The sequence below is a fragment of the Phytophthora infestans genome, genomic scaffold (assembly GCF_000142945.1).
Source record: "Phytophthora infestans T30-4 supercont1.35 genomic scaffold, whole genome shotgun sequence".
NCBI classification, from domain to species: domain Eukaryota; phylum Oomycota; class Peronosporomycetes; order Peronosporales; family Peronosporaceae; genus Phytophthora; species Phytophthora infestans.
The window spans coordinates 950,215-965,008 of NW_003303724.1; the positions used below are offsets into that span (position 1 = coordinate 950,215).

Consider the following 14,794-nt stretch of genomic DNA (forward strand, 5'->3'; position numbering starts at 1 on the left):
AACACTTGGGCCTATTTCTCCAAATGAACTGCGTGCTTCGTCTGGTTCACGAACATGCCGCACCCTACGGGGCTACGGGTGTGAACGCCTTACGTGGAGGGTTCAGTGGCGCCGTAATATGTTTCTTGGACTTGGGAACGGACTCCTTGGCTGTCAACATCTGGTCCATCTTCTCCTTGACACGTCGAGCGTAGTGTTCATCCACTTCTTTGAAGTTGTCCAGCGTACGGTCTTGGACCTTCTTGGAGGCGTTCACAAGCGACGTCGCGATGTTATCCGTTAGACGTTCGCGAGCTTCGTCGTCCAGTACTTTACGGTAGAAGATTTGGACTTGCGAGATGTTGTCATCGTAGGCAGACGAGTATTTGTCCACCACGGTATGTTCGCCATCGTACGTTGTGTAGCGCAGCGATTCCACTTCCTCGGGTCCTCCCATACTGTTCGGGAAGTAAGTTGGAGCATCGCCCATGTTCCCGTTTACTACCATGGGGCCATCACGTTGATACGTCTGCGGTTCATTCAGCGGACGGTTAACCGGAATCTGCTGGTAGTTCTTGCCAAGACGGTGACGTAGAGTGTCGGGATACGAGAACAAGCGGCCCTGTAGCATCTTGTCGGGAGAAGGAGTGATTCCAGGCACCATGTGCGACGGGGAGAAGGCCAATTGTTCGATCTCAGCGAAATAGTTGCGTGGATTCTTGTTGAGCACCAGACGTCCAACTTCCTTCAACGGGAAATCTCCGTGTGGCCAGACTTTGGTCACATCGAACGCGATGTGTTTGTGTTTCTTGGCTTGCTCCACTGTCATCGTCTGGATGTACAAGGTCCCACGACGGGAACTCGCCGCCTTCGATGGGCTTCGTACAGATCGCGGTTCGCATAGTCAGGGTCGGCGCCAGCCAGGAAAGCAGCTTCGTCCACGGGCATGTTACGGATCCCTTGATCCGACTTGAAATGGTACTTGACGTATGTAAGCTTGCCTTCCGAATTCACGTTCCCAAACGTGTTACTGCCGTAGCCATTCATGAATCGGTATCCGTCCGGGATGCCACGATCCGAGAACAACCACGTCTGCATGTGTAGCGACTCGGGACGTAGAGACCAAAAGTCCCACGCCATGTTGGCATCCTTCAAGTGCGACGCTGGTAGACGCTTCTGCGAGTGAATGAAGCTCGGGAACAGGATCGGATCACGGATAAAGAAGATCGGTGTGTTGTTGCACACGAGGTCCCAGTTGCCTTCTTCCGTGTAGAATTTGAGCGCGAAGCCCCGCGGGTCTCGCATCGTATCGGGGCTCCCGGATTCCGCCGTCACGATTGAGAATCGAGCTGCTACTGGCGTCCGCTTGCCGGCATTCGAAAACATTTTAGCACACGTGTAGTCGGTGATCTCGGGGTGCGTCACCTCGAAGTATCCGAATGCGCCGCCCCCTTTGGCGTGCACGACGCGCTCCGGGACGCGTTCACGGTCGAAATGCGAGAGGTGGTCGATAAACTCAAAGTCTTGGAGCAGCTGTGGTCCAGTGGACCCAGCAGTGGCGGAGGCCGTCAGTCCGTATCGCGGCATCGGGGCGCCATTGCTCGTTGTAAGAGTGGGTGGAGCCATGGTGACTTGGTCTTTGCGGTCGAATGTGAGAATGAGTACGGGAGCTCACGACAGCGAGTGCCGCCGTTGGGTCGGACAAGTCAGTCGTCGCTCTGCGAAAGGGAAAAGAATTGTGACACCGAACTGTGCTGGGACGAGTTTGCAGCTTGAACTACTTAGTGTCGGGCGTAGTACAATCGTAATCGTCTGATAGGTTTGAAAACAATTACAACACCGTGTTGCTTTCTTGGATACGCAATGGCTTACGAGTAGCCCACGATTTCACCATGACGGTCAGCGTTGAATGTGCGGGATGCTTGATGCATGATTATGTTTGCTTCCAAATCGGGAACGGCTGTACGGCTTCCTTATCGATTCCACATATAGGTGCTTACTGCACCTTGTTCATTTCGCACCGTATTCATTTCAGAGGATTCTAAACCAAGCCGAGGTCGGATTTATGGTCGCTCCATTATCCCCCAATGCCGTTGCCAACGACCCCGGAGCGCAGCATTCCAGTGAAGAACAGCCAAGCCACCGCGCTGGATGGTTCTCGAAACTTAAGCATCTCTGGTTTTCGGTTCAAATCAGTCATAGTGGCAAGTACTCCATCGAGAGACTGCTAGCACTGGAAGAATACACTCGAAACACCTCCCTCCTTCGGGTGCTCGTTGTGTGTATTGGAGCGCCACTACCCATGGCAACACTCGTACTTGTTCAAGAATGCATCCCTCTTCAAGACCCATCACAAGGTTGGAGCGCGAATTACGGCTTCTGGGTCCGAGTCGGCATCCTCGGCGGAGTTGTGGCCGTCGGCATGGCAGCTTTCGCGCTCTACATGATTCCTGGAGTTGTGCTGTCTAATCTGCAACTTGCGCTTCTTTTCATCGGCCAAGGAGTTTGCTATCCTGTCATTGGGATGTTCATTGCTGCGCTTTGGGTCTTTCCAATTCCCTTCATGATCCTCTCGGTCATGAGCCTGTACGTGCTGCTTTTTGTCGTGCTGTTCCATTTAATTGCTGGTAAGCAAGTCGTTAGTCAAATGGCAACGCATCAACACGAACTCATTTTGCTCGTCGGCTTCAGTGGCTCTCAGTCCGTCATGGCGATCACCTACGCCGCATACGAAGCGCTGTTTGATCAAGTCACCAACACCCACTACGAGCTGCCTGTGATCCTCCTGCTCCCAGTGATCAAACTCCTCATGAAGAACTTGGTTTCTTTACCTATTGCACACATGAAGGACATGGTACCAGAGGGCGTCATCTTCACCGTCGACTTCTTCAACTCCATGTACCTCGCCACTTGCATGCAGAACACGTCTTCGATCAAGACTGTAGCGACGATGATGGTCCTCGACTTTGGACAAAACGCAATCTCGTTACGAAGACTGCATCGGCAGTCTGACACGATATTATCTCGACTTCGCGACGCCTGTGGCATTTCTCTTGACAACGATAGCCTGCTCCCGGTAGTCCGCCTCTTGTGTCGTGATCCAGATAACTTCGAGCAGCAGTGTCGTAGAGATATTATGCTCTTCTCCTGCCTTCCCCATAAGTTGTCACCACAGGGGCGAGATCTGCTCGAGAAGTTGAAAACGCTGCCAGGAAATGGTGTGCGCACGCTCCCACAGCTTCGCGCATCTAGGCACAGTTCCATTTGTTCTAATGTGGCGAAAGTCCGACCTTCAAACACCATTCGTAGCTGCCTTCGTACCACCGAGAAAGTGCAACCAAGTGCCCTCTCCACGACGGTAGTAAAACCAGTCCAAATTGCGCAAGAACCAGCCGATATGACGATGAGCAGTACCGATTCTGACAGTTCACACCGCAATATTCTTGGCCAGACGCTCGAGGTGTTGTTCTTCTCCGAGTGTCTTTTGTTGACGGAGTATCTGGAGTCAATCATTCCAGTTTTATACGGGCTTTTCATCTTCCTGGTTGTCAATCTCCCCAGTGCACCATACCACGTGGACTTAATCGGTATCGATCGCGATAATGTCGGAGATACACTGGCCAACGTTTACATCTACGCGCTTCTCGAGTTCCTCTCGTTTGTGATGCTCACGCTGTTGATGATGCGGAACTGTCGGCTGCAAGCGATGTATCACTTGGCGTTTGTACTGGAAACTCAAATGCTGTTGGTGCAGGTGAAGTTGATGACTTGGGTCCTGATGAGCTTGAGCTTTCGCGTCGTCCACTTCGGTAAGATATCTTCAGTCTTGTATTCTTCTCTTGACATTTCTGAGCTGTACACGCTTGTGCATGTCGTAGGCGCCGACTTCACCTTTCAATTCTCCTGGATGAATTAGGATAACGCCCAATAGAGCCTACAGACTTTTGCCATCGTCCCATATTGATCGATTGATCGCTTCAGTTTCATCCAAGGAAAAGTCTTGTCACTCAAACGACGCATCCAAAGCAGAAGAGGAAGCACAAGCCACAAGCAACACGTACGATGGACGAGCTTCAAAGTGTCGGGGTCGGCGTTGCTCTTGGACTCATTGTCGTCTCCGTCCTGACGTTCTATCCAGGCAACCCGTTCGACTACACCACCGACCGAGAGATCACTGACAATAGTGACGAAACCTCGACGATCTCAGATGATCCAACAAATATCAACGCGTCGACGACGGAGAAGAGCGGAAGACGACAGCAACTTGAAGACATTGAACAGGCTGCTCAGCGTGTGAAGATCCAGAAATTGCAGGAGTTACTCGGTCTGGAGAAGGAAAAGACTCTGCTGCTTGTAGAACGCGCCAAAGCACAAGCGATCAGTGCTGCAAAGACACCTGGACGAAGGACTTTTAACAGCTACTCCACCAGCTGCAAGAGTGCTTGGCTTGATCGCAGTTTCTTCATCATCATGCTCGGACTTCTGGTCTGGGTGTTGTGGCAAGACTACAGCATCAATTTCTTCTCCATCGCTGCGTACCTGCTCCCACGTGAAGCCCAAATGGTCCGCCAGGTCGCAGCAGCTCCTCAACATCTCGTATCCCAGTTTTTGGAGCTGTGGTAATGGGGACACACATCCACATTATAACCACAAGCGTCCCTATTCAGATAAAATAAAAGTAAGCACGAGACATATGCACTAGTATCTGTATTCGTCGTGCATGGCCGGTCCACGCACTCACGTCACTGTCTCGCTCACGCGTTCTACAGCAGCCGCTTCTCCGCAGCGCGTGCGTGGCCCTCAAGACCCTCCATACGAGCCAGTAATGCCGAGTCCTGCACGAGAGCCTGCGATTCTTGTGCGTCGTCAATGCGCATCCACGTTCGGATACGGAGGAACGTGTGCACCGACAGTCCGCCGGTGTACTTGGCAGTGCCGCCAGTCGGGAGCACGTGGTTCGGGCCAGCACCATAGTCTCCAAAGACCTCAGCAGCACGGCCACCAATGAACAGACCGCCATAGTTGGCGACCTGGTCCGCAACTTCACGCGCGTTGCTTGTAATAACTTCCAAGTGCTCAGGCGCCAGCAAGTCCGACACGCTAACACATGTAGCCATGTCGGGGCACAGCACTGCAAAGCCGTTCTTCACACTGACGCTGGCCGTAGGAGCTGACGGCAGCGTCTCCAGCTGCTTGGTGAGCTGTTCATTCACTGCATCAATAATCTTCTGGCTGGTCGTCACCAGGATGGGTACAGCCGCCGTGTCGTGCTCGGCCTGGGCCAGTAGATCAGCCGCGATAGTCGCAGCGTCTGCAGTCTCGTCCGCAATGACGAGACACTCGGAGGGTCCGGCCAGCATATCGATGGCGCATTTGCCGAACACGAGCGACTTGGCCGCCGTGACCCACTTGTTACCGGGTCCTACAATGATGTCACAAGGCGGGATTCCTCCCACTCCGTAGGCCATCGCAGCAATGGCCTGGGCGCCTCCAGCGGCCAAGAAATAGTCCGCTCCAGACAAATAGGCAGCAGCCAACGTGGCAGGCGCCGGGCGGGGCGATGCCACCACCACCGTCTTGACACCAGCCACTCGGGCCGTCACAGCAGTCATTAGCACGGACGACGGCAGCGGGTAGCGACCACCGGGGGCGTAGCATCCAGCAGCGTTCATGGGCGACACCTACATACATTAACACCCACATTTCAGTCATTAAACCCACGAGGTCGTTATAAAACCCACTTACGTCTTGGCCCGCCGAGCCGCCCTCGATGGTCTGCTGAAAGTTGGAGATCGAGTCACGCTGAGCCTGCGCAAAGACCTTGATACGCTGCGCCGTGCGCTGCAGAACGCTCTGCTCGTTCTTCGGAAGTGCCTCAAACGCCTTGGCCAGTTCTGCTTTGCTCACGAGCAGAGGTGTGTCCTCGGACGGGATGTCGCCGAGTCTCGCTGCGTGCTGCTTGAGCGCGTTTTCCCCCTTCACGCGCACGTCGTTGACGATGACCGTCGCATCCTGCAGTGCTGAAGCATCAACGGGGTCGTACGCGAAGTTGGCCACGTCGGCCGGCGCGATCTGCTTGAGCGGGGAAGCCATCGGATGCGGAATTCGGAATGTGCTGGTGGTGGCGAGTCAAAGAGTGATGGTCAACTTGAGGTTGTGCAAAAGCTGACGTACGAAAAATCGTGTGTCGCACATGGATTCGAAAAACTAGCCAATTGAAATACAATTCGTGGAATGTTTTGACCAATCATCTGTAGTATTTCAATTGGTGCCTCATTTTTTGTGCTATTCCATGGCGCTGCTGTAGCCGATGTAGCCAGCCATTAGAGAACTTCATTTGACCGTTGTCAACGTACGCATTGATGCGAATAGCGAGAGCTCTAATTTCTTTACCCGTGATGGCCTTCACTTCGCCGTCCATGTCCTTGAACTTGTCCATGATGCACTTGTCGGCCTCACAGACACCGGGACAGACAATTCTTTTGCGGGAGAGCTGGCTTGGTTGCGCAGATACCCACTTTGCCTCCCCAGTCACCACATTGCGGGCTGGTCGTGAGAGAGAGACTTGTCCAGCTTGAACGTTCGAGTTGCCCACGTTGCGAGCTGCGAGTTGCTCAGTTTGCCGTCGGCGCGGATCTTCTTGGCGTGCTTACATATCGCGATCTTTTGCTCGATGCTAAGACGGTTTCGGAGCGAAGTAGTGCCGGACAGATGTGCGTTGCCATTCCCGACTCCTAATTCACCTAAAAACAGTGCATCGTTATGATTGGTTAATAAGCGTAGCTACCGGTAGGAGTTATCATTTTAAATTTAGAAAATAACGAAAGAGTTTAGAAACTCCTAAGCTACTGTTTTGTATTGCCCATAGTGTGTGCAAGATACGTGTAGATAAAGTTTGGTACACAGATACATACAGTAGATACACACTTTTCAACTGTAGGCATACAACATGCAACAACCTCTGACATATTATCAAAGATCATCATCTTCGCTATCGGCATACTGAACATCTAACTGATCTGGAATGGAATCCAGGTCGTTAGTATCGTCGAACAAGTCGATATCATCCAGTTCTTCACCAAAGTAGTCGTACGTGTCCACTGAGTCGAGTAGGCTGCTGTTGATGTAGTTGAACGCCAGCTTTTCCATTGTGACAGCATTCATTCGGTTCCGTCGCTTCGACCACAGAAAGGAGTACACACTCCACACTCGTTCTGCAGCAGCCGAGGACGTTGGTACACTCAAAACTTTGATGGCAATTGGCGCCAGCAATGGAAACATCATGCGTCCGCAATGGACCCAGTACTCCAGTCCTGGCAACTTCGTGTACTTTTCGTAAAGGTCGCTCGGGGAGTTGAGCTCGAGAAGAATGTATGCGGATAGCTCATCGTTGCAGGTTTTCTCCAGATTTGGATCCGTGTAAAACAATGGTATGTAGTCGCGCAACTGCTCTGTCGTGTCCATCTTGTCTGTTGCGTCCCACGTCATGGTCTGGGATTTGGGTGTGAGAAGATATGCACACCCCATCGAAAAGGTATGCACGAAGCACCAGCGTTTAAGGACGATGTCCTTCAAACGATTTCCGATATCATCGCCATGCCAGAGCGACTCCTTTGTAACCCATGTATCTTTGAGACGGATGAAGCAGTAGTACACTTGAAAGAGATCTCCTCCATCCTTTTCGAGCTTTCCAATCTGCTTCGACGGAAAACTGAGTAGCCTTTTTAACTGCAACAGTTTGCGCCAGAATGCGCCCGAGTTGGCAATCCGTCGGAGTGTGTTCACGGCATCCTTGTTCTGTATTTCTTTGAGAATGTGATCACAGCCTGGCTCTGCAAGATTGCGAACAGCCAGCTTCGCCTTGTACAGGTTTTCACAAGCATTGAAGTGGGTATACCACCTCGTCGGGCAAGGTAAAGTGAGACCTTTTTGAATAGTCAAGACGTCACGGAGTCTCTTGAACTCAGCGACGACCAACTTGTGGTCGTTGACAAACTTGACCAGGACGTTCAAGTCGGCAAGGACAGCGGCGAACTCAGGGATTTTACACACGTCTTTAATCAATAGATTTAAGACATGAGCCCCGCATCCATTGGCAAAGATCGTTGGGTATTTCTTCTCAATAATTGCCCACGCTCCGCGCATGTTGGGGGCGTTGTCAGTGACCACCGAGAGACAGCGATCTGGACCAAATTCCTCTATCACTTCCAAAATACCGGCAGCTTTTTTCTTCGAGGTTTGCACAACTCCACCTGTGCTTACTGATTTCAGGAAAAATGGCTTGAAGCCTGGAACAATGACGACGTAATTAACGATATGCTCGTTTGAGTCGTTTGACCACCCATCGCTGACAATTGAGAACCACTTTGCTGACCGAATGGCTTCTCTTACACGCGACAACAGTTTGTTGTAGGTCGAATTGAGATGTTTTCCAGCAATCGAACGCGCCGATGGCATGATTTCAACGTAGGATGGCCGTAGAAGTCGAATGACTTTCTTCATGGCTTCTGAATCTATGACTCGAAATGATATCCCAGTACGGAATACCAGATCTGCAATTGCAGCGTCGATATGAGCGGCATCAGCTTTTGAGATGGCGTCCAGAAAATTAGCCGTCGTCTGGAGAAAGAGGCGTTTCTTATGCGGACTCGCAGGACAAACGTGAGTTGTAGCACGCTTGGTGCCAACCGACACAACAACTCTGCCGGCACGAAGATGTTTCAGGTCCATGAACAGGCCTTTTTCATTTTCACTTATCCCTTCACAGTTGTTTGAGACCTTGTGTGAAATGACGCGCTCTCGCACCCACGGAACATCGCGTCGACAAACGCGACACTTGCCTTTCTTGACGCCTGATTTTGACAAGTATGAGTTGATGTCGAACTGCAGAGGGTCGGGTGTTCTTCTGGCGGATAACATCGAGTCGATCGCGTTAATGAAACTGGACGGCGGAGATACCATTGATGAACACGCTGTCGTAAGATGGCGCTGGAAGAAGGGTAGACTTGTACTGTAGGGTGTTGGGCAGAGCAGATCGAAGAATGGCGCTTCGGAGAGTAAACACCATGGTATAGACATCTTGGTGAAGCTCGCTATAAGTGAACAAAGTCGTCTTTAAATGTGCTATCCCGCAATACTCAAGCGCGCTTTAGATAATCTACTTATAGATGAAGCATGTCGACACCTTCAACATCTTATCCATAGCTGAAATCCTTCCTGGTTGAAGGAGCTTTGTGTGCAAGATACACGTTTCCGAATTTTAGTACACACATACTTTACGTATTCCTACGCGTACTCTAATCTACATGTATCTGTAGATGCGCACACTAATTGCCCATAAATCAACTGGAGAATAATTCAGTATTTTACTGTCATTTTCGCATTATTAATACAAGATCTCAAATGGCGCACCACTGCCGTTCTGGTACGCCTTCAACGAGAGGTTGCACAGACAAGAAAAGCGTGCTCAAAGCTGCCATGTCCGTTTGTCGACCCACACATCCATTCAAATAGCGCGTACTCACTAAGTTTTTGTACGCGCCGTAACCTGCGTTGGCAGTAGTCCGATAACTTACTTTGACTCATCGATGAAGATTCCCAAGCTTTCTGAGTCAGTTCTCACATGTTGAGTTTGATCGGATTGCAAGGCATTACTGTGTACATGTATTGCCAACTCAATCAGTGAGGAAATCGATCAAGCAGCCAAGATCGGATTGTGCTTCGATTTCTAAGTGCTGCGTTAAGAAATTGCATTACTGTCGAACTGGGCTATCCTGAAAGTACAAAATAAGATTTCGTGTTGCCGACTTACATTTGTCATTTGCGCCTTGCGTCCTCGCAGACTATAGTCGAAGAGCTTTTGTGGTCATTTTGAATCGAAATTGACCGCCCTTTAGTAAAATTGCACTTGCTGAATCTACCAAATTTGAAATGATAACTGATCCCATTTGCACTTTCAAAGAGGACAGAGGGAGGGCTTCAATAGCCTGCATGTTAAATCGCAGAGCTCTTGGGTTGCAACTTAGCCCTCCGGCCTGGGGACTCCACGCCGAAAACGAAAAATGCGGCGAAATACAGTTGTCCCTTTTGCACTAGAGACCAACCATGTGAAAAGCTCGGAATCGAAACGTGGTTCCACGATGAAGTATGGTTCGTGGATAATGAAGCTAAAGTGCGCGTGGCTTACGATTCAAATAAATCACCGCGGGAAATACTCAATCGAGCGCCTTGTTGCACTTGTAGAATATACGCGGACGACATTTTTTTCTTCGAGCAGTACTCGTATGTGCAGGAACACCTTTGCCGATTATAATCATAGTCATTTTCTTGGAAGCTTTGCCTCTTAAAGACCCATATAATGGATGGCGCGCTAACTGGGGACTTTGGATTCGAGCTTATGTCTTAAGCGGGACGACGGCACTTGCTGTCGCTGTTCAATTGCGATAAATGCTGCAAAGTATAAACGCTTCTTCACTCCAATTGATAATGATATTCGTTTGTGTGACGGTGGGATTCACAACCGTATCGATCATGGTGGCGTCGGTGTGCGTGTTTCCAATCCCTCACATGGTAATCAATAATGATACCAGCGTTTTTGATGCTGTTTGGGTGCACGGTTCGCGTCCTACTACCGGTAGGTGCTTCAACTCTCCGGGATATTCTAGCAAATCGTCGACAATTTGTGGTTGCCGTGAACACCCAAGCAGTAATGGCGGTGGCATATCCGGCGTATCAGCTGCTCTTCAACTCCGTAGCAAGATCAGCCTACGAGCTCCCAGTATTTCTGCTACTCCTTGCCTTAAAAATCGCTCTCAAGAACCTCGTATCACTCGACTTAGCCGAATTGGCGGACTTGATCCCGGAAAACATCATTTTTACAAATCATTTCTTCAATGCCATCTACTTAGCCACATGTATGCAGAGCGCTTCGTCAACCTTTGCGGTTTCCGCGATTATTATCATTGACTTGCTGGAAACTGGAATAGCGTTGTACGGGATCTACCGCTCATCTACGCGGATCATGAAGCAACTTCGCCACACTATCGGACCATCTATGAGCGAAGACAAATTGCTGTTCGCTGCATACTTGCTGTGTCACTGCTACGGCAAATTCACGAAAGAAGAACGCGCACAAGTGCAAGTACGCTCGTGATTTCCTCATTAGTTATCGACCGAGAGACAAAATTTTCTGAACAAGCTTGACGATGACAACCTCAACGTTGGTCCAAGTTTCCCTCCTTCGACCAACACCCAGTCAATGCCGACAATAACAAACGTGCTTCCATTCGACTGTGGACAGCCTACTGATAGTCGCTGGAGCACAATGATTCAACCTGTTGGCCCTACGAGAAGAGCGGCCGTGCAAGTAACACGAAGCAAACAAAGTCGTAACGTTAACGCTATCACCGCAGTGCCGTCTGTACAGCACATCGCTTCTCTTCGCAAGACTCTCGCTACTCTATTTACTATCGAGTGCATGATTCTGGCCGAGTACGTTGAGTTCGTCATCCCATTGTTGTACGGCAACTATATCCTCATGATGGTTCACCTCCCAAGCGCGCGATACCACACAGAACTCACTGGCGTCAATGAGGAGAATGTCGTGTCTACCGTGCATATGGTCTTCCTGTACGGACTACTGGAGTTCGGTTCGTTCATTCTACTCATGCTACTGTTGAAGAGAGGATGTGGACTGCAAGCACTATATCATCTTGCGTTCGTTCTTGAAACTCAAATGTTACCAATCCAGAGCAAAATTGTCGGCTGGATGCTGATCACACTAGGTTTCCGGGTTGTTCACTTTGGTAGGTGCCTACAAATTATCTGTTGGTTCCGCCTTCAATTACTAACACATTTTACTAATATTAATAGGCGTCGATATCACCTTTCAGTTTTCGTGGATGCATGACAAGAGCCACATCTAATGATACACCGAGAGAAAAAAGGAAACCAAAGTCAACTTTTGCACACTATGACTTCGTATGGTCCAGTTAACCCTTCTACACCGGCATTACGAATAATCCGGAATACAATTTATGGAGGTGTTATTATTCCGGGATCTCTGCTTCGCAAAATCTGTCATGTAATTTCCGCATATAGGTATTTGTAAACGATTTTTTGAGGGAAAGGGTTTAGGTTACTGTATAAGAATCCACGAGGCCGGGAGCCGTCCATTTCAAATCAGCGGTTACCCAGACAGACCAACACTCTCAAGATGGAGAAGCCGTTCAAGCAAATTTGGAGAGAGCTGACCAAAAAAGGCTGGAAATCCAGACGGCCGAAGGGATTGAGCGTCGACTACACCTACGTACCACCCGAGGGAGATGCAAAGGGCGTTAAAGGTGTCGACTACTTCGTTGGTACGCTACCGACTTGTATTGCTGCGTTGAAAGTGCCTAACTGTTGCTGTGTATACAAAGGTGAAGTGAGTCTACTACGCTACTGCCGAAGCCAAGGATGGCTGGAGCTACCTCCTCTACCAGCTTCAGTGCTTCTTCTCCAGACAGCAGCTTCTCTGGAAAGTTAACTACTGACTACTGTCCCCACCACAGGAGCCGGATTGGTGACTAATCATGAAGCGACTATTGCTACTTCTACGGTACCCCCCCCAGGCCCAGACAAACCAACTGCTGCCGAGAATGATATCGCTAATTCCGGGAAGACCTCAAATGGCAAGCGGAAGGCTAGCTCGACAGGAAGCAATGCATCGAGCAAGCGGCGCCGGACAGGTATGTAATCGCTGTCCTGGTCTGTCTGTTTGTTGCTAACGTATTGACGTATTACGGATTATACAGGCAGCACTGTTCCGGAGAGTAATGCTCCTGTTCCGGATAACACCGTACACACTATTCCGGATATGACTGGAGCTCTTCAGGATAATGCCTCACGTGCTGTTTCGGATGGATCCGTTGATACTGCTCAATGCTCAAACGATCACTGTGAACGCCCAACTCCTGCCATTACCCTCGATGACTTTGACTCGGATGATTTCTTGGCCCCTCTATCGTCGAGACCGTCTCTTTGACAAAACCGATGATGAAGAACTCTACTTTGAGGAAGGAGACTGTTTGCTATCTCTCGACTCTGATACCGAAGGAGATGAAGATAGCATTTTGTTGGACAAGGACATGTGTGATGTCGATGACGAAGCGTCAACCGGATCTTACGAGGACGATGAACTGGACGATGATGTGAACTTTGGTTTGGGTAAGGAAGTCTTGGATGATCTGCAACGTGCTGGATGGGACACGTACGATGAACACACAAATGGTCAGCTACGTCTCGATGCTTCGCCGATGTATGAAGGACCCTTTGGACCTACCAAAGCTGCGCTAGCGTATGCAGATAGCCCCCTGGCAATGTTTTTCTTCTTTCTTCCGAAAGAATTGTAGAGGAAGATTGCAGAGGAGACGAACAAGTTTCGGGATGAGTGTGTCGAAGAGGTAGCGCTGTCGATGCGTGAACGTGCACGTCTGCGCCGTGAGAAGGCTCCGTTCACTGTAGTGCTGTCAGTGGAGGAGTATAGAACCAAGCTACAACGCAAAACCGCCATCCAATCCCATGAGCTCATTCGGTTCATAGGCTTGTTGATCGCCCTTTCACTGGAGCCACGTCGGGAGAGCCTAAGCCGCCATTGGATAACGAAAGTGGAAGGTGCTCTATGTAGAGGGACGTTTGGTCAATTTCTCAGTCGTGATCGTTTTGAAGAGATCACACGGTACATACACTTCAACGACAGCTCGCAACAAGCTACCAGCAACGATCGGGCATTCGAGATCCGGCCTGTGATCCAAGCGCTCCAGAAGACGTTTTTCCGCGGGTATCGTTTAGGAGCCAAGATCGCGTTCGATGAGGGCATGATCCCCATGAGGCACAGACGAAACCCCATGCGCCAATACATGTCTGCTAAACCGAACAAATGGGGGACGAAGTTTTACTTGACGTGTTGCGCTGAGACTGCGTACTGTTCAAGGTAAGTTGCTTCATCTTCCGTTTCGTAATATGCTCAGGATGTTATTGAACATATTACGGATTCGAACTAATAACGGATAATACTGACTATGTTATGGATGGTGCGTTGTAGGTTGGATATCTATTGTGGGAAGGCCAACAAAAACGAGAAGAATGTCGCTCAAAAAGCATTTATCAAGAATCTGACCAAGGCGTTGCGAGGTCAGCCAGCTCGGCGCTTGATTTGCACGGATAACTTCTACACATCTGTCCCGCTTTCGGACAAATTGCTCTCTATGGGATTCTACCATGTGGGCACTATGCGTCGAGACCGGCTGGGGTGGTGCAAGCAGATTGAGTTCACGGAGAAGACAAGACCAAAGAGTATGCAGAGAGGAACCTACCGTATTGCTCAGTGGCGAAACCGGCCTGAAATCGTGGCGTGTGTGTGGATGGACAACCAACCTGTACGATTTCTAGCTACTGGATGCTCGACGCAACCTGATAAAGTTTCTCGGCGGGAACCGGATGGCTCTATCACCATGGTACCATGCCCGCGCTTAGTCGTGGACTACCACGAAACGATGGGTGGAGTGGACGTCCACGACCAGTTGCGCTTGCAACGTTACTCAATCCAGCGGTCGGTTCGAATGCGGAAATATTACAAGACTTTACTTTTAGGCCTTGTTGACCTTGCTTTGGTGAACGCGTTCGTCGTGCACAAAATCGCCAAGCAGCGCCAAGGGAAATCCGTACCAACACACGCTGAGTTCATGCGGCGGCTACACGTTGACCTTCTGTCGCAAACCCGTGAAGATTTTCTTCCAGAAAACAACGGCGAAGAGCTGTTAGCTGCTCCGGTGCC

The 14,794-nt window shown here is 50.1% G+C and overlaps 4 protein-coding genes across 4 annotated transcripts; 2 read left to right on the plus strand and 2 right to left on the minus strand.

Moving 5' to 3' along the window:
* Window positions 1-64: 64 nt before the first annotated feature.
* PITG_15292 (catalase) lies at window positions 65-1,605 on the minus strand (the record flags this gene model as incomplete). The annotated part of the gene is made up of 2 exons (XM_002898690.1): window positions 65-811; window positions 922-1,605. The coding sequence occupies 2 exons, from the start codon at window positions 1,603-1,605 to the stop codon at window positions 65-67; spliced, it is 1,431 nt and encodes a 476-aa protein (XP_002898736.1).
* A 439-nt stretch (window positions 1,606-2,044) lies between these two features.
* Window positions 2,045-3,895, plus strand: PITG_15293 (uncharacterized protein; the record flags this gene model as incomplete). Its single annotated transcript, XM_002898691.1, has 1 exon — window positions 2,045-3,895. One exon carries the CDS (start codon window positions 2,045-2,047, stop codon window positions 3,893-3,895), a length of 1,851 nt encoding a protein of 616 aa, XP_002898737.1.
* Window positions 3,896-4,742: 847 nt separating this feature from the next.
* PITG_15294 (histidinol dehydrogenase, putative) lies at window positions 4,743-6,418 on the minus strand (the record flags this gene model as incomplete). The annotated part of the gene is made up of 3 exons (XM_002898692.1): window positions 4,743-5,660; window positions 5,725-6,094; window positions 6,336-6,418. 3 exons carry the CDS (start codon window positions 6,416-6,418, stop codon window positions 4,743-4,745), a joined length of 1,371 nt encoding a protein of 456 aa, XP_002898738.1.
* A 4,269-nt stretch (window positions 6,419-10,687) lies between these two features.
* Window positions 10,688-11,903, plus strand: PITG_15295 (uncharacterized protein; the record flags this gene model as incomplete). Its single annotated transcript, XM_002898693.1, has 4 exons — window positions 10,688-10,892; window positions 10,965-11,119; window positions 11,405-11,627; window positions 11,851-11,903. The coding sequence occupies 4 exons, from the start codon at window positions 10,688-10,690 to the stop codon at window positions 11,901-11,903; spliced, it is 636 nt and encodes a 211-aa protein (XP_002898739.1).
* Between the last annotated feature and the right edge of the window lie 2,891 nt (window positions 11,904-14,794).